The sequence below is a fragment of the Bremia lactucae genome, linkage group LG4 (genome assembly GCF_004359215.1).
Source record: "Bremia lactucae strain SF5 linkage group LG4, whole genome shotgun sequence".
NCBI lineage: Eukaryota > Oomycota > Peronosporomycetes > Peronosporales > Peronosporaceae > Bremia > Bremia lactucae.
The window spans coordinates 3,171,835-3,191,165 of record NC_090613.1 but is presented as its reverse complement, the minus strand read 5'-3'; the positions used below and the strand labels follow the sequence as shown (position 1 = coordinate 3,191,165).

Sequence of the window (19,331 nt, the reverse complement as noted above, 5' to 3'; positions counted from 1 at the left end):
TGTTCTAAAGGCCAAAAAAAGGGCGATCTAAAGACGATTCTTATGGAATAACTGTTGATTTTTGGATGCTAGAAATATTGAAATCAAATTAAAGATAAAGTCATCAGGATATGAGCATAGAGACTTAGAAGCCTACTGATTGCCTGGCAAAACAACTAGACGAAATTGCGGTAGGTAGCGCAGAGAATGCGTCAATGGACCGTGCAAAGAAGGAGTTACCGACGACGACGTGAGATAATTTTGTATGCCTGTCTAATAGCACAGAACTCAATTGCTGTGTTTTCTTGTGGCTAATTTTAAGGCTGTGCGCTGGTATTATACTCAAAAAAAGCTATAGAAATTTATTTAATGAGAATTATGAAAAAATCGAATGCCCGTTCGCGGAGTTGTTGATTGCTCAGGTTGATTCACATCCTTGTGATGTGCATGGAATTAGCCACATTTTTTCAGAAGCTCAAGCCATATCTTTTAAAGGGACTTAAAATGGAATTCCTTTGTCACCAACATGCCTGAAACCATATTTAGCAGTTGGCGCAGTCCAAAATTTGCGAGCTACAGCTTAACAGCCTTTCAGGCATGTCCCGTCAAGTCTCAACGTACTCGATGCATTCTTTTCATCAGACGTGCATTTCCAAATACAATTCAATCGCTCTACCAACACTTACATCACACTTTACAAAGACATTTGCTAGCTGCAACAATTCAATATGCTTACAACAACCCTAAAACAAATTTTGAAGAGCTGTTCAATGCTGCACAAGTGTTTACGTGCATTGAAGGCTTTGCATTGGCTATCTAAACCTCTACAAAGAATCTGCAATATGGTAAAACATTGGACCAATACCAGTATTGTTTTTTTCTGAGAGTGATATTCTTGCAGCTACCTGCTATTTAAGGCCAGTGGTTGTCTTGGCTGATGATGGATCCGGAACTTCCTTCATGCCATATACCACAGTAGCAAATGGAAAGTTGTCAACACTCTTGCATGTCAATAGTCACTGCTGGCAAGCTCTTCAACTTCATCGATTCTTTTCATAATACATTTTATTTTCGGCGTTGTGTTTATAACGATTAATATATTCACAGACGTTGTGGGAATACCCCCCTTTTAGTTTGCGAATTTGTAATTATTTAATTAGCGAGCTGCATCCGACTGGACACCCCAATTCCATATTTTTGAGAGAATCGGTATAGCCACACACCTTAATTATCTACGTCGACTAATTTTTGTGGAAGCTTATAATTCCAATAAGATGCTGCCATTAAGCTACTCTCATAAATACGAAGAAATAGTAAATAAATTCTAACCTCCCATGACTACCAAACATGCATTCATTTTTCCAGCTTAAATTCTCCCTCGTGCACCTTTTCTTACCACTCTTTCTATGACTTGCTAATCTAGTGCTGGCGCTCTTGGCTTTTCTCACCTGTTAAAAACAAGACATTTAAATTATCGAACGAACTGGCAGTCACACCCGCTCATGGTGAGTACAAAACAAGAGCACTATGATTTGCCTATTTGAAAGGTAAGCATGCACTTCCGCGAAAGTTGGTAGAAGTTAAGTAACATAAATTTAGCCCTGGTTTGACGTCCTAAGACTACTAGGTTTTTGATTTGCCCAGGGCAGTCACACTCATTCATTACACTACTATTATAAAGATAATAAGGGTGTGTGGCAATAGCGACTTTTAATGTAATTTAGGGATGTTATGTTCTAAAGGCCAAAAAAAGGGCGATCTAAAGACGATTCTTATGGAATAACTGTTGATTTTTGGATGCTAGAAATATTGAAATCAAATTAAAGATAAAGTCATCAGGATATGAGCATAGAGACTTAGAAGCCTACTGATTGCCTGGCAAAACAACTAGACGAAATTGCGGTAGGTAGCGCAGAGAATGCGTCAATGGACCGTGCAAAGAAGGAGTTACCGACGACGACGTGAGATAATTTTTTATGCCTGTCTAATAGCACAGAACTCAATTGCTGTGTTTTCTTGTGGCTAATTTTACGGCTGTGCGCTGATATTATACTCAAAAAAAAGCTATAGTCATTTATTTAATGAGAATTATGAAAAATTCGAATGCCCGTTCGCGGAGTTGTTGATTGCTCAGGTTGATTCACATCCTAGTGATGTGCATGGAATTAGCCACATATTTTCAGAAGCTCAAGCCATATCTTTTAAAAGGGACTTAAAATGGAATTCCTTTGTCACCAACATGCCTGAAACCATATTTAGCAGTTGGCGCAGTCCAAAATTTGCGAGCTACAGCTTAACAGCCTTTCAAGCATGTCCCGTCAAGTCTTAACGTACTCGATGCATTCTTTTCATCAAACGTGCAATTCTAACAACCTTTACTGATATATGTAGGTATGAACTGCAATCGTCGTTGCCCCATCTTCCCGTGCCGTCGCTCCACACTACGCTTGACAAGTATCTGCGCTCTGTGGAGCCGTATGTGTCGAAGGTTGTTTTTGTGTATACCATTTCTAAATGCAAAGTACGATATCTAAGAAAAGATTTTTATTGTTTCTACAGGAGGAGCTGGAACAAACCAAGAAACTCGTACAAGAATTTCAAAAGCCTGGGGGTCAAGGCGAAACTTTACAGGCGGAGCTATTGCAACGTGCAAACGAAAAAGAAAATTGGGTACGTTTATACAATGTGGTACAAAGCATTGATACCAATATATCGCGATTTGCCATGCTTCCGTAGCTAGCAGAATGGTGGGAACAAGGGGCTTATCTCAGTACTCGCACACCCATTGGCCTCTTTGTCAACGTCGTCGCAGGCTTTGGTACCTTTCATGATTTTAATCGGCCTGTATCGCAAGCCAGAAGAGCAGCCGAGACGATCAGGTACACATGCGAATACTTGGAGAAACTCAAGCGTGAGCTCGTGCCGCCCGAGAAAAGAAATGGTCATGTCCTTTGTATGAACATGTTCCGTCGTCTCTTTTCGTCGTGTCGGATTCCAGCAAGCCCAACAGATCATTTCAAGTGCGTCGATCCTGGTACGATTCGCCATACAATTGTATTATGTGACGGTCGAATCTTTGTCCTGCGCGTTTACGACACACAAAACGAGCTTCTTACAATAGGAGATCTCGAAGTGCAGCTCTTGCACATCTTGCGTCATGCGGCCTACTTGAAATCGCTTCGTTTAAACGAGAAAGAGTCACCACAGTTCGTAGGCGCACTCACAGCCATGGCACGCGATCAATGGGCTAATGCTCGTCAAACGTTAGTAGAAATGGACCCGTTAAACGAGCGTAGTCTCGATACGATTGAATCAAGTCTTTTTGCACTTTGTCTCGAAACAAGTTCACCCAAGACACCATCGGAATTAACGCTTCAATGTGCCGCAACTAATGCTGGCAATCGCTGGTTTGACAAGAATTTGCAATATCTTGTTTTCACCAATGGGATGGTTGGCGCCAATATGGAACACGCTCATGCCGATGCGACAGTGATGCAGTCAATGTTTCGGTGGCTAGGTGCGCGGTTTTTGAATCGAAAGGGTAGCTACGACACGTTCATTCAGAGTCGACAGCATGCACTTGGTTTTTTGCCTCCCCCCGAGTTGCTTCGCTGGCACGTACCCGATGAGATTGTCTTGAATACCATTCCAAAAGCATTGACCGAGTTTCAACTTCATGGGAGTTTATTCCAGATCGAGGTGATGCGAACCGAGTTGTTTGGAAAGACCAAATTACTAGCTGTCAATCTCTTTTCGGATGCTTTTGTACAAATGGGAATCCAGTTGGCGGGTTTTCGTTTATTTAATCGCGTTGTGCCAACGTACGAGAGTGGCCATACGCGAATGTTTCTTCATGGACGTACCGAGACGATCCAAACGGTTACGAATGAAGTACTGGCGTGGCTTCAAATACACGACCGATCCGACGCGAAGAAGGCGGACGTGGTCGAGAAACTCAAGCGTGCGATGACACGCCATCAAGAGCTTTCGCGCGAGGCTCTTTCTGGCAAAGGAATTGACCGTCACCTCTTTGGACTTTCCATGGCAGCAATGCAAAAGACTGGATCGATTCCACCACTTTTCACCGATCCTACCTACGGCAAGAGTGGCGGAGGTGGTAAGTACGTGTTATCAACAAGCAACGTGTCCGGATGTCCATGGCTCTGGGGGGGATTTGTACCCATGGTAGCTCACGGCATCGGTCTTTGCTATAGTTGTGAACGCGACTATATTGCCGTCATGATTACGTCGTTTGACCCAAGCAGTCGTGATACGGAATTTCCAATTGATTCGAATCTTCCTCGAGTTACTGCCTCGAAATTTCAAGTTGCGCTCTTGCAGGCCTTTCATGATATTTACGACCTCGTAGAGCGCACATATAAGTCGACTGACCCTTTAAGCAAACTATGAGGCTTCAAGTACTGAATTTTCAACGTACAAAGTCAAGAAATTGCATCATTACCGCCAACAGTTAGAAGAAAAGATTTGCTTTAATTGAAATGCAAATACGTGTATCATGAGTCTATTTTATACGTATCTCTTGCTTAAAAATGCTTGCCTGCTTCCGTTGTGCTTCGTACCATGTAAAAGGTACGGCTTTGGATTTCGTCGAACGTAAATTACAAGGTTTGCGCCACTCGCATGAAAAGAATCCTTAGCTCGGGTAATCAGCTAGAGCATGTCTAGTACAGATGCTGCGACTTTCAAAGAGTCTCATCCGTCTCACAATGGCATCATTTACCAGCAATGGTCTTTGAAAGGCAACTGAAGTCAATTTTAAATCGATATTGCGAGATTTCACAATATATGCAGTCCATGAGCTGCTGGTATACAATGACCAATACAGCAAACGCCAATGGAACAAGTAAATCACCGTTTTTCACTATCAAGAGCGCGTCGCGGCCGTCGAGCCATGTTGCTATACAATTTCATCGTCGTGTCCCGCGGATCTTGCGAGCATCTGCACTTTTTCGACGTGGTCTTTGCAATTAAATCGTGTCAATCTTGAGCACAAATCTTTGTACAATTCCATCTCAAACCGCGGCATCCCGAGTTGCCTACCTTGATGTAAGAGTGAAAAAGTTCGCAAGTACTCTACAATTTCGGCCTTTGACTGACAACGCATTAATAAGTTGTGCAGCTGCTGCGTCGAGACATGATAGCCCTCACACTCCATATTATACGCGACATGCAACGTGCGCTCAATCAATCCAATTCGAGTCCCCAAGTCAATCAGCGAGATGTACAAACCTTCGGGAATGGCCCTGTTTTCGTGGTTTAGCTCACGCAAAAGTTCAAAACATAAATCGATTCCACTCGATTCATACAAAGCGTTCATCACATATTTGAAAAAGACGCTGTCGAAAGGAATACAATTTGTGGTCATATCGCGTAAAACGCTTACAATGGCTTTGATGTCGCCATGAGATGCGTGAATAAATGCAATTGACGTGAATGCCTTGATATCAAGTACTATTCCATATTTTTCCATGCCATCGATAAGAGCGACTGCATCGCCAACGATACGCTGGCGCATGCAGATCGACAATAAAGACGTCAAGACCTGCAGATTTGGGGCTAATTGCCGCTCAAGAAATGCATCCATTAAAGCAAAAACTTCCTCAATCGATGCGTTACGGTAATTCTCTACCATTTCCAGCATCGTAATATGATCCGGCACGATAGAAGAATTACTCCAAAGTCGCGTAAAAAGCTCCTTTGCTTGCTCCGACCTGCCCGTCGCTGCAAAACAGCCCAGAGCGTCGTTGTAATGATTAATTTGAAGCATCCATGCACCAGCGACGTCTGCTTCAGTCTCCAATACTTTCTCCAGCACTTCTTCAAGAAAGTTTGAATCCAAGTGTTCGTGACAATAGCGAATTGCTGATCCAAATCCAGCACTTCGTGCTACGCCTCGCGCTGTCATTGCTTGAAAAACCTCTTTAAGCAGCATAAAGTCCTTCACAGCCGAGCACGCTTTCATAACATTCACGTAAATATTTTCATCAGCTGGAAGCACAGCATCCACAGTAAAGGCCTTCTCTTCAGCCTTCTGAATCTCAATGTTTGAATCAATAGTATCCCTAAGTAACCTTGTACGCGTACTCTCCATTGTCGCATAACAATGTAGTGCCAATGAAAATTCTTCCTGCGCGACACAGCACTGAATAGCAGCCCCAAAGCCTCGTTCTAGACTCAAGTTCTGTATCCGGTCCAATGCTTCGCCCCTCGCACGAACACTTTCTTCTACGTAATTTAAAAAAGTGTGTACAATTTTGTGCGGCCTCCGTCTAGTCTTGACGCTTGCTTTAAATAATGCCAAAAATCCTTGTTGCTGGAAGTCTCTTTCTGCAATAAATTCGAAATGGTTTAAGTACGCAGTTGCCAGGTCCAGCACTTGCTCGTACTTCCTTGCCCGAGTCATTTTGGACATCAATGTCCCAACTATCGATGGTTCCATTAGAGGCGTTTTTGAACTTACGTTTGGCTCGTTTTCGCGAATTGCTGCCCACAAACTTTGATGGTACAGCAGCAATTCGTGTCCCGCTGTCATCATTTTAATATTTGCGCATCCATTAATTACTTTATTTAGCACGGATGCCACAAAATATGGCCCATAGCGCTTTTTTAATTGGTTCAAAATCGAAAATATTTCGTCCGAACGAAAATTACGCGCTGACCGCTGTCGCAAAACTGTAAATAACAAATCTGTCCACACAAGTTCGCTCGTATTTTCCCGTGCGAAATGAGCCACAAGTCCAAGCAGTTCCGCAGCACCTTGTTCGTCCCGCTTCTCGAGTCGTTGCTGCAGCGCCACGTTCCATGCGCGCGAGTCTGTGGCCGATAGTAATTCAATCTCGTCTTTGCTGCGCAGATCGCGACATGCTAGCACAAAGCATTCCGAGATCGTTTGATATGACAGCAGTATACCGATACGCTCGTCCTTATACCGCAATTGAGGTGCTTTTCGAAGATGGCGAGACGAATAGCTTCTTAGCAGCAGCGGACGACTCTGCCATGAAGCTGTAAGCTGGAACGCGCGGCGCAACATCTTGGAGTCGGTGACGCAGAATGGTTATTTGTAGCGTCCACCACTCTGATCCAAATTTTATGGCGTGCATCACACTAGCTTTCGGATGGTGTAAGTCACTTAAATGAAATCTCGCTTGTTGTATCAAATCGCACAGAAAAGTATTTATTTAAGGGCGTACCAGCAGCCAGTGCTGGTACAGCTATTTTGTGCTATAGTCTATGTATCTTCTTGAAAGGGTTCTTTACAGACTTAATTTTAGTTCAAAGGTCCTCTATGCTTGATAGTTCTCCTGTCCTCAAAGGTACTTCTTCAAATTCTCTGGATTCAGTGCTTCCAAAGCCTATTACATCTGCTCCAAGAATTGCTGATAATCTTTCGCGTTCAGGGCATTTATTATCTCCCTCTGCTTGACATTCACCACACTTTTGCTTCCTGCCATTTGCTGCAGAAGTGCCTGCTGTTCCATCCACATATTCAAAAGCTGAGGGATCACGTCGTGTACTTCCAGTGGGCCGTCCACGCTGTCGTCTCAACAGGATATCTGACAAGCAGATCTTCATTTGCTCTCATTAATTCTTGTTCAAGCAGTAGCTGCTGGTGTGAAGGCAGGATTGCATGCTGCTCTTGAAGATGAACAATAACATCTGTTAATGTTCTTGCTGGGATCAAAGGAATGTTGGCTGGTTCCAGTGCTTATGCAGCCACCAATGTGAGTCAAAAAGGTCCAAAGTCAGATTATCATTTGCAGCATGCAGAAACCTGATGATGTGAAAGCAAGGTAATCCGTAATTGCTTGATTCAAAATCTTTGAGAATGGAATGGGATATTTTGGGGGCAATGAAAAGGTTTGAGAGTTGTCCTGTTAAATTTCTTTTAATGCATGGTAAACATCTTCTTCTCCAAAGGTGTCAAGAAGAGCTTCCAGTTGGTATCTACCCGTAAGGAATTGTTGTTGCTCTTGCTTTGTGATGTTGTAAATATCCTGTCCAATGACTCTACACGTTTGATCGGGTGCTTTTAGTGCCTTCATTATAACAAGAGATTTGGCCCCACTTTTACTCATCAATGCAATAGTTTTCACTTGTTGTGATGTTAAAGTGCGAGCCTCAGGGTGAGCTGCCACATTTGCCGCTGCTGCATGGTCATGCTCGCCATTGGCAACAGTGGCAGTTCATTCATCTTGGCTTCTTCTCTGGAGGATGGTTGACCAGGGACAAGCTAGACATCGACTGGTTGTCTTCCGAACTTGTACAACCATTGGTTGGTGTGTTCCTCCATGATCACAACCAAGCCAAACTTTCCTAATATTGTCAGAACTATCATTTTTGAACCTCATTCTCTTAATTGCATAACCCTCCTGCAAGGCGAGATTTCTTACTGCTTCCTCTGCAAGCTCAAGGGAAATATATGTGCAGTTTGAAGGTGGGTTAAGAGACATTGCTGCAGTGGAAGTAGATTATGCAACTACAAAAAATGGGGTGAGTTATTTGAAGCGTAATTCTGTTTTGGTGCATAGTACATACTAAAATAGCTGTACCAGCTGCTGGTACAGAAGTGGGGTGTCGCTATACCAAAATGGGTATGTCGCTATACCGACGGCCTAATTTAAAGTATCAATTAGTAATTAAAAAAAAAGTAAAAATAAATTGCTCCATTTAAATGATCTGGGCGTGATTATTCATGTAACTCATTAAAATTAAAAAAACGCAAAACGTTTCTTGCATAGAAATTAAAAAAACATGCTTAATGTTTCTTGCATAGATGTAGAGAGAATTTTTAATTAAAATCAAGGTGTGGTATTGGGCATAAAATAAAATATATAACTTTAATTTCGCATCGCATACGGCACATCCCTGACAGCCTCGTACTAGCTGGCAGGATAGGAGGATTCCGTGTACACGTATTCTGCCAAACCAACATTTTGGTCCAGCGTCTTTCGTGGCCTAGAAGCACACTATGTATGATCCTGTTGAGTGCGTCGATGAAGTAATTCCTAATCTTTCCTCTCTTTCATGATTCCTTATAATATTTATGTAATGGAACACCGTTAATGACCTGCGATTTGATTAAATAGTGCAGCATCGCTGTACATTTCTGACCTTACTTGCTTTCAAAATCTGCAGTAGCGACTTTAGCAAAGATACCATAAATCTGGAAATATTTGCCCGTAGGCGTTCATGTCGTCGTCATCGTTTAGGCTAGTGCTTGACCTAGTAAGCACGCGGGAGGCGGCGGCAGCCGTTGCATCAGGCACTACAAGACGATGGAGCACATAGTGTATTTCCAAAGCCATATCCACGCCGTCAACCCTCGTGAGCGCGGTGTGTTTGTAGATTGGGTCAGGAGCTTGCGCGGCAAATTCAATGTCCAGGTCCGCGGCAACTTGACCGAGGATATGTTTTCCTTTTAAGTTAGAAGCAGTGCAAGAGACCTCAATGATCACGTTATTATATTGTACGTCATGATCCCGCCGCTCAAATACAAACTTTTCGTCAAAAGTATATTCGTTGGCGCTGCGTTCAGACTGCGCCGAGACTTTGTTTGTTGTGCCACTGCGGACGGTACATTGGATGCGTTGCGGCAATCGTGACTGGCCCTGTGACCACTTCGTTGCGCCCCAAATCGACGACTTTGGTGCGATTCTTGACCCAAATTGGCTCGCACGTCCCTCGTCAGAGCCTGAGACCGTAACCTTTTGAATCGCCACCACAATAATCTCACCGATGTCACCTCTTGCTCCTTCATTGGCCTGCTCGTCAGATGCCATATTGACCTCCATGGGATCATCTACGCCAGTTGGACTCTTCTGTGATCCCCATAATTTTCTCTTTGACGTCGGAAACGACTTAGTGAGAAAATTTCTCGTCATCGACGCGCAATTTGCGAATTGTGCGCGTGCGCTCAGCGATGGCAGCCGTGACGACCTCTTAGTAATCAGTGCAAGCGGCATCGGCGACGGTTTTGGCTGCGAGGTGCTGCGCATGTCTTTTGTCTTACTCGGTAACAATAGCGCTATAGAGAAGTTTTAAAGGACGCTGCCGTTGTAAAATCGCGCTAGTATTAAAGTGACAAATTAGGAGTTTTTTCTCGGATTGCCGCGGTAACGGTTATCGTATCGGACCGTTTAGGAGCTGACGTACGCACTGGCGTACTGGATTTAACAGCCACCCACAACGAGCGTGACATGGGTTAAGGGTTCACCACGATCCTTGCCGTCAACATACACATGGAAATCGAAACCGGATCTTATTTTGAGGGTGCATCAAATCTTTCTCAGATTGTGCGCGACATAAGCAGCAGCTTCGACAATTTTCGCCAATCATGTAGCTGTAACTGCTACAGATGCATTTTTTTCAACATGGCTTGACTAAAAAAAAAGAATGGTCGTAGACAGAAGAAAGCGCTAATTGTGCAGCTTTAAATGTGCACGTCTGATATCTGATAAGGCAGAGAGGCAATATATCTTAAAGAAAGTGGAGCTTCTCCAAAGATTTCACAAGATATCTTCCACTCGACTGCTGGCGCCGCACAACGTGCTTGATTTCTCTCAGTGGACTCGAGATAGTGCGAGCAAGCATCAGTTTGCCGCTATATTCCATTTTTATGCAGTTGTTAAAAAGCAACCCAATACAATGTTTTTGTTGCAGAGAAAGATTCGTAAAGATAAATAATCTGATCAGTAGAGAAGTTTACGCCACAAGAAAATAATGTAGATCTTCAAGCATGCTTGCACAGAATTGCCCTCAGCATTAAGAATAGCTGTGCCTTAACTTTATCGTGGCGCGTCACCTGAGCATCCAGATCATTATTGTTTGCAGGAATCTTTCCACCGTAAGACCTGTCGCTTCATCTGACAGTGTACTGAGTAACTTTTACATTTGAAGCTTAATTATGAATAAGGTACAATTTCGAATCGTCTACGCTTTTTCAATGCGCAGAATCAGATGTTTCGACAGGTCTACGGTACGTGCTAAGTATGCGGAACATAAAAACCCTAACCTATTGTACAGCTCTGTTCTTAGATGCTGATATTACTCTGCTTCGTCGCACTTTAGCTATATATGCAGCGTTATTATAGCTTTCTTATATATAAATAAGTATTGGTTTACTTTAAACCCGTCTTTAGCAGCCACTGTAAATATATCCGGATATTTTTTATAATTAAGTATGATGTACAGTCTTACCTCTTATAACGTATATAATTTTTGTTATAAGTTTAAATTAGTTATTAGTTATTAATATAAAGTTAGTAACTAGCTAAATACAATACAACGACTGCGGACGTCAAATTCTAGAAGTTAGCGGAGGCTATTAGATTTTGAAGAATAGGTTAACAGATGGAGGACTTCGCAATCAAGTCGCTGTATTTTTTTCTACGCCGATCCTTAAATAACAACTGCAGGTATTAACTTTGTACGTATATTTTAAATTATGGTCCGAGAAATTACAGCCGTCAATATCGCGAGCAATTTTTCACAGCAGCAGTTTCATACATTATTTTTGCCTGTGCTTAAAAGACTTCTTTAGTCGATTGACCAACACTTTAAAAATAAAACGATAATTTGTGAGTGATGAATCGGTATGCTAGCCGAGCACTCGAAGGCTCTGTTTGTTTTAAGTGACCAAAAATTAATGGCACTCGATTTCCGAGATGTGGGTAAAATATCAAATGGCTCTAGTAAGAAAGAAAACTCCTCTCTATGCCGATTATACAAGCACTAGCAAAGTTTAGTGCCTGATCTATCTGGTAGGAGCTCAAGATGGAGTCGTTGTTTGTGCAGTCACTAGCTGTGGGGGTGCCGGCGGACGAGTCGCAGACACTTGCAAGCGCTTCGCGTACAACTTCAGACGGCATCTTTGCCGTGGCGAGCGGTCGCGAGGGTCTTATTCGCGTTTATGCTGCCTCGTGCTCGGCGCTCCTGCATGAGTTTGCCACCATTCATGGTCACGTGTACACGCTGCATTACACGAGCTTCTCCGACAGTTTGGTGACCTTAGAGAGCGATTGTAAAGGAAACGAGAATGACGACGAAGATGTTGAGACTTTTCTCTGTGTTTACCACGATTGGCGAGAGCGCACAATGGTGCGCGGCTACACACTGCCATTAGGCAGGCTAGAGAGCCCTTCATCAAATCGCAAAGCCGATTGCGTAGCAGTCTGCAGTTTCACGGGTCGTGTTCTTGTGGCTATGGGCACAGTGCTTAATATTTGGCAGTGTAGCCACGGCTTCTTCGAGCACGTAATGGAGCTTAAAGTCGACATGGCGCAACAGCACTCATTCCTGCAGGTCGAGTTTGTAGCAATCCATGGCGTCTATGTGGCCTATGCATCACAAACCGAAGTTCGGGTCATGAAACTTCACGTTCGAAGCTCAAATAACGAGGAAACTGCAAATTCTACAGTCGATAGAGGGCTCGATAAAACCACGACGCTAGAAAAGTGGAGTGGCAAACACGACGGCGGCGACACCGTACCCGCAGATTCAACCCAGTGTGTAACGATTTCAAATCTTGACGACTTCGATGCATTTGTAGAGATACCCGTGTCTTGCTCGCCGTACAGCACAGTGGAAGCTGACACGAAGCGTGAACAAGAGGAACAACAGGATTTTGAGGAGCAAGAACAACTTCCCATGGTACTTGGTCGAAACGAGGCCCAACAGGAAATATGGAATCTCGCAGGTTTAGTCAAAAGCCAAGACATTCGTACGAATGAAGCCATGTCGTATTTCATTAAAGAAGATGACGTAATCGTACTGCTGCAACGCTATTTGCCGCCAAACCACAGTATTCGATTTTTAAAGTTCCTCCCTGAAACAATTGACAATCGCGTGTGTGTTGAGACGAGAGGTTATACACGTTTGCTGGTCGCGACGGAGCAACATGCATTTCTGTACTACTTTTTATCGGAACAAGTTGATTCCACAAGGACGAAAATGGCCAAAAAAGTGCTGGGCAAGGGCGAGCAAATGAGTTCAAGAGGGAATCACACGCCAATTAATGTGGCAAAAGGACAAGAACGAGATTGGTTTTCAAATGGTGATGAAATTGAGGACGACTTGAATGGCAAATCTGAGTCTGGACGAGTAGTTATGCACTACAATTTAACATCATTAGTTACGAGCATCACAGCAAATAGCTCTTTCTTGTTTGTTGCCACGCTGTCTGGACTACAAGTATGGTCTATATGGAGTCCATGTCACTACGTCGCAGCCAGTCGTGCTTTGAAAGAGTCCCTTGTTCCCCAGCCATCGCAACCGCAGCTCCTTTGTATCCATCCTCTTCCGTATCCAGTATCGCAGCTTGTTGCACTAGACTCGTATGTGATATTGTTACCACAAGTGGCATCTTTGACATCTCAAAGACCAAATGAAATTATGCATCTAGCCAGTCTCTCCGCAGCTGAGCAACTACCCGAGAACGAATTTGAATTACGTCGAGCTTTAACCGGTCAAAACGATTTATCCCAACGCAAAATTTTGATTTTTCAGCAAAGGCCACCATCGCTGATTTATTCCTATGTGCATCAGGGTTTGCTGTCAACTCATGGCATCATGAAACCATTTCAAATTGATCTATTGCTCAGTTTATTCTCATTATATCGCTACCGTGCTGACGTGGGCTTTGATTTGCTTCGTATTGCCGTGAATAATGACGTTGCTGGTAAGGAAGTGACAGCTTCAATATCCGATCGCAAGGAAAAGTTGGCTCTTGAGCTTGATACAAAGTTGTACGATCAACTTGCACGAAAATGTGCAGCAGATTTAGCAGAAATTTTCATGTCGGAACCCCATCGTAATTTGGAGCGGGCTGCGCTTTTATTTGTTGCCTCAAATGTTTCGTCAACTAAAGTCATGCAGCGACTTCAAATAATAGTTGGAACAGTAGATCGATCTGAAGTGATTCAAGCGACTGGAAAGTATCTCGAGGCATTTGTATTTCTACCTCCTCGATCACTTGCAGCCATTTGTACTCCACAGCATTTTCAAGATAAAAGCGCCGTAGATCCCAAATTTACGAGAATTGTGTTGATGCACTATGGCAAATATTTTCCCGAACAACTGTCGAGATTGATTGTTGATTCGTCGTTAACGTGGACTCTGAACGACATAGAATTTGCTCTCGATAAGTTGGACGAGTCTGCTAGTCATAGCGTCGTCGTTGAAACGGCGCGGCTTGTATTAATGATGCGTGCAATTGCCTTGAAAACTTTCGAAACAGAATTAGGAAAATTAATGTCAGGCAATGATAGAACTCTAAAGTGTTCTCATTCATCATTGTTGGCTTTGGTAGACGAGTTGCTCGAGAATCATGTCGATGCACTGACGCAATTAGCAGTGGAGCATCCAGAGCTGTTAATTCAAGAGATTACGACTTCCGTTGCGAATGAGAAGAATTCATTGAATGTAACTGGACGCATTTCGAGCTCCGAGTTAACCGATGCATTACGAACAAAGGCCCCGTCAAGATATTTAAATATCCTAGAACAGATTTTTAAGAACGCGATCAGCCGTCAAGAAACTGTTCGATCCGCGATATTGTTTTGCCTAAGTACCATTGGTGAGGCCGCTATGCCGTCAGCAAAGAGAATTGCTACGAGCGAATCAGTCGCGTTGGTAGATGTGGATCGAATATCTGTACACTTTGTCCCTGACCAAGTTCTCGTACTCCGCTTTCTGGCATTTGTACTTCAAATGTTTTCGACGCTTGAGCCATTGTCTTTGAAGGAGGAAATACAAGACGATGAAAAAGATTTGCAACATGCCAAGGCAGCCTTGGCTGCGGAGATGATGCGTCTGTGTATCAGGTTGTGCTCGTGCTTAAGCGATTCGGAGACGTATGATAAGGACCGTTGTGTGGAGACTACCTTGTGTGATCTATTTGAGACAATAAGTTTGGAACCAGTCGCTTGTATCATGCTTCCCAGCTGGGTGCAAGACTACGTTAAGATCCACTGTCTGCCGAAATCCTCAAGGCTTCGCAGAATTCTTGAGAACCTCTACAATCAGACTCTGGGACTGCTATACCAGAATGACTTGATCTGTCCTCAGCAAATGCTAACGGAATACGAGAACAACGCTAGCGAGGGTTTTGAACCAATGCAATGGAATCTTGAGAACAACTTGGCTGTCATTGTTGTACTCCTCTCCTTGCCTCGCGCATCGCGGTACGTCACTTTGATGTCATGTATTTCTAATTTTAAATAATACTGTTGTGATGGGCTTACCAGTACGGAGGATGCTTTGAAGCTTCTTGCACAGCGTGAGGACTGTAGAAATTTGTTTCTGCCGTATGGCAAGACATTTTGTAACACATTGGTTGAATGGCGCTACTTAATCAGCATCTGTTCTTGCTTGTTCACAAAGGTATCAGTTATCCGAGTGTTATCGAACAAAAACGAATGATGTGCATTCATGAGATTCACTGACTTTTGATATTGTCTATAGACTGAAAACGATCCTGCGCATGAAAACGCAGTATTAAGAAGCATTCTCCACCATTTAAGCTCAACGCTCACTCCCGAAGATTTGCTTCAAGTTTTACCCGACGAAGGAGACATAGCGTTGTACATATCGACGATTGATGTCAGTATGCGGTTAAACATAATTAAGGAAAATCATGTAATGGATGCAGTGGCTGGATGAAGCTCAGCACCAGTTATCACTTCAGTCAACACGCAAAGGCTCAGCAGCAGCAACTCGCGATCCAATTGCTGTTCCTTGCTTCTCCATTAACTTGGTAATGGCTTCAACATACTGTGCATACCAAAGAGTATAGAGCCTAATTAATATGGCTTTCGATGCCTTAATGATTCATTTCACTCACTGCAGCTCGAACTTGACGAAAGTGAATCTTTTGCTTTGCTTGCACAAATGTCCGTAACTGGACGACCCATCGTTTATTAGGCTCTAGCGCAATATAGCCTTCATTGCCTCGTGCACGTCGAACGATTCGATCCATTTCTTGCTGGTTCTCATCAAACAACAACTTGGTTCTGAATTCAGATGCTTCAGCATATCCGAGAGCGCTGTGGCGTTCACGTGGGGACGATGCCGAGACGACCGAGGACGTTCTTCGAACATCCAACGTCGCACTTCCATCGGGTGCAAGGACAACCACAGGGTCCCAAAAGAGCAGCTGGTCCAGATCTTGTATCAACTCACGAATGCGCTTTGTCGAGACATTTGCTGCCACATGAACATCGAGTCGCAGTGGCCATAGAAAAGTGTGAAATACTTCCATGGTGTTGCTTACTGTGCCACCCGCTGGTATATAGGTCTTTGTGTTATCTGGAGTCGCGAGTACAATAAATCCAAGCGGTGCATCACAGATTATTCCCTTTTTGGAGCCGTGTAAATAAATTCGTGAGTCAAGATGCAGCATATTGGCAAGAAACATGTAGTGAGCTCCCATAATATTGCGAAGCTACAGAGCAACAATTTAACATTAATAGGATTAGCACATAATTGCATCTTTTTCGGCGGTACCAATGGCAAGGCACCCAGTGCAATAGACACGAAAAATCCCACTGAAAACAATAGCCTTAACTCGTTCGAGTCTTCAATTCGAGGCGCCACGTAGTACGTGTAGATGATTAGTACGAGCAGCAGCATCTTCGCGAGCGTACTGCCCTCGTACAATAGCGTCATGCGGCCAGCTTTTTCATCATTTTTGTACCCAACCACTCCTTGGCGTACAATGACTTCTCGCAACACATTGCCGCCAGCATCGAGCCAAATCATAAAGCACGCCCCAAAGAGCAACGCCGGCAGCTCGTACAGTAGCAGCGATAACCTTGACACAACAACCGCTATCCACAGCAGGCCAACGCGACATACAAGCGACGTTTGCCACATCATCATTCGTCGAGCATCATCGGGCCATCTGCGATGCTCGGGAGCACGCAGCAAATGACATTAATAANTATCTATAGAGATAACATTTTAATTGGTAAAAATAGGTATTTGTATTTAATTCTATTAAATATAAATCAGTCTGAAAACTACTTCCTACTTGGTAAGTGCGCACGAGGAGACGGATTACCGCTCCCGTGACGACACTTAACCAGAGTACTTAGTGTGTTGGGTGAGGTCGCTTGCGCGCCCACCACAGCTACCTCACTGCACGCAAGAGAAGCAGGTTTAACCGCTTCCTCGCTGTGCTAGGGTGTGTGCCTAAGTAGAGCGCGGCCGCATTACGACGTGCCCGCCTACATATGAAATAGCGAAGGAAATGACAATTCAAGATTTTGTGTGTTATGTCGTAGAAAAGTTTCGGGATTTTGTCTTGAAGAAATGTCGTAGAAAACTCCCGTTATTTATTTGTAAATATAATATTAACCAATAGAAAGTCTTTGTGAAAGCCAATCACCATTTAGTGTGTCACGTTGAGTGCGTCGATTTATTACTTTGAGTGCGTCGATCAAGTAATTCCTAATCTTTCCTCTCTATTATTATTCCTTATAATATTTATGTAATGGAACACCGTTAATGACCTGCGATTTGATTAAATAGTGCAGCATCGCTGTACATTTCTGACCTTACTTGCTTTCAAAATCTGCAGTAGCGACTTTAGCAAAGATACCATAAATCTGGAAATATTTGCCCGTAGGCGTTCATGTCGTCGTCATCGTTTAGGCTAGTGCTTGACCTAGTAAGCACGCGGGAGGCGGCGGCAGCCGTTGCATCAGGCACTACAAGACGATGGAGCACATAGTGTATTTCCAAAGCCATATCCACGCCGTCAACCCTCGTCAGCGCGGTGTGTTTGTAGATTGGGTCAGGAGCTTGCGCGGCAAATTCAATGTCCAGGTCCGCGGCAACTTGACCGAGGATATGTTTTCCTTTTAAGTTAGAAGCAGTGCAAGAGACCTCAATGATCACGTTATTATATTGTGCGTCATGATCCCGCCGCTCAAATACAAACTTTTCGTCAAAAGTATATTCGTTGGCGCTGCGTTCAGACTGCGCCGAGACTTTGTTTGTCGTGCCACTGCGGACGGTACATTGGATGCGTTGCGGCAATCGTGACTGGCCCTGTGACCACTTCGTTGCGCCCCAAATCGACGACTTTGGTACAATTCTTGACCCAAATTGGCTCGCACGTCCCTCGTCAGAGCCTGAGACCGTGACCTTTTGAATCGCCACCACAATCATCTCACCGATGTCACCTCTTGCTCCTTCATTGTCCTGCTCGTCAGAAGCCATATTGACCTCCATGGGATCATCTACGCCAGTTGGACTCCTCTGGGATCCCCATAATTTTCTCTTTGGCGTCGGAAACGACTTGGTGAGAAAACTCCTCGTCATCGACGCGCAATTTGCAAATTGTGCGCGTGCGCTCAGCGATGGCAGCCGTGACGACCTCTTAGTAATCAGTGCAAGCGGCATCGGCGACGGTTCTGGCTGCGAGGTGCTGCGCATGTCTTTTGTCTTACTCAATAACAATAGCGCTATAAAGAAGTTTTAAAGGACGCTGCCGTTGTAAAATCGCGCTAGTATTAAAGTGACAAATTAGGAGTTTTTTCTCGGATTGCCGCGGTAACGGTTATCGTATCGGACCGTTTAGGAGCTGACGTACGCACTGGCGTACTGGATTTAACAGCCACCCACAACGAGCGTGACATGGGGTAAGGGTTTAACAAGATCCTTGCCGTCAACATACACATGGAAAACGAGACCGAATCTTATTTAAGGGTGCGTCAAATCTTTCTCAGATTGTGCGCGACATAAGCAGCAGCTTCGACAATTTTCGCCAATCATGTTGCTGTAACTGAAACAGATGCATCTTTTTCAGCATGGCTTGACTAAAAAAAAAGAATGGTCGTAGACAAAAGAAAGCGTTAATTGTGCAGCTTTAAATGTGCACGTCTGATATCTGATAAGGCAAAGAGGCAATATATCTTAGAGAAAGTGGAGCTTCTCCAAAGATTTCACAAGATATCAACCACTCGACTGCTGGCGCCGCACAACGTGCTTGATTTCTCTCAGTGGACTCGAGATAGTGCGAGCAAGCATCAGTTTGCCGCTAAATTCCATTTTTATGCGGTTGTTAAAAAGCAACCCAATACAATGTTTTTGTTGCAGAGAAAGATTCGTAAAGACAAATCATCCGATCAGTAGAGAAGTTTACGCTACAAGAAAATAATGTAGATCTTCAAGCATGCTTGCACAGAATTGCCCTCAGCATTAAGAATAGCTGTGCCTTAACTTTATCGTGGCGCGTCACCTGAGCATCCAGATCATTATAGTTTGCAGGAATCTTTCCACCGTAAGACCTGTCGCTTCATCTGACAGTGTACTGAGTAACTTTTACATTT

General features: G+C 43.8%; 5 protein-coding genes across 5 annotated transcripts; 2 read left to right on the top strand and 3 right to left on the bottom strand.

The window, feature by feature from the left end:
• Positions 1-2,289: 2,289 nt before the first annotated feature.
• CCR75_006585 (uncharacterized protein) lies at positions 2,290-5,973 on the top strand (the record flags this gene model as incomplete). Its single annotated transcript, XM_067964653.1, has 4 exons — positions 2,290-2,309; positions 2,371-2,467; positions 2,539-2,649; positions 2,716-5,973. The coding sequence occupies 4 exons, from the start codon at positions 2,290-2,292 to the stop codon at positions 4,387-4,389; spliced, it is 1,902 nt and encodes a 633-aa protein (XP_067816480.1). The 3' UTR covers positions 4,390-5,973.
• CCR75_006584 (uncharacterized protein) lies at positions 4,898-7,030 on the bottom strand (the record flags this gene model as incomplete). Its single annotated transcript, XM_067964652.1, has 1 exon — positions 4,898-7,030. One exon carries the CDS (start codon positions 7,028-7,030, stop codon positions 4,898-4,900), a length of 2,133 nt encoding a protein of 710 aa, XP_067816479.1.
• A 2,113-nt stretch (positions 7,031-9,143) lies between these two features.
• CCR75_006583 (uncharacterized protein) lies at positions 9,144-9,995 on the bottom strand (the record flags this gene model as incomplete). Its single annotated transcript, XM_067964651.1, has 1 exon — positions 9,144-9,995. One exon carries the CDS (start codon positions 9,993-9,995, stop codon positions 9,144-9,146), a length of 852 nt encoding a protein of 283 aa, XP_067816484.1.
• Positions 9,996-11,772: 1,777 nt separating this feature from the next.
• CCR75_006582 (uncharacterized protein) lies at positions 11,773-16,871 on the top strand (the record flags this gene model as incomplete). The annotated part of the gene is made up of 3 exons (XM_067964650.1): positions 11,773-15,179; positions 15,243-15,378; positions 15,460-16,871. The coding sequence occupies 3 exons, from the start codon at positions 11,773-11,775 to the stop codon at positions 15,655-15,657; spliced, it is 3,741 nt and encodes a 1,246-aa protein (XP_067816483.1). The 3' UTR covers positions 15,658-16,871.
• A 712-nt stretch (positions 16,872-17,583) lies between these two features.
• Positions 17,584-18,435, bottom strand: CCR75_006581 (uncharacterized protein; the record flags this gene model as incomplete). The annotated part of the gene is made up of 1 exon (XM_067964649.1): positions 17,584-18,435. The coding sequence occupies one exon, from the start codon at positions 18,433-18,435 to the stop codon at positions 17,584-17,586; it is 852 nt and encodes a 283-aa protein (XP_067816482.1).
• Positions 18,436-19,331: the final 896 nt, after the last annotated feature.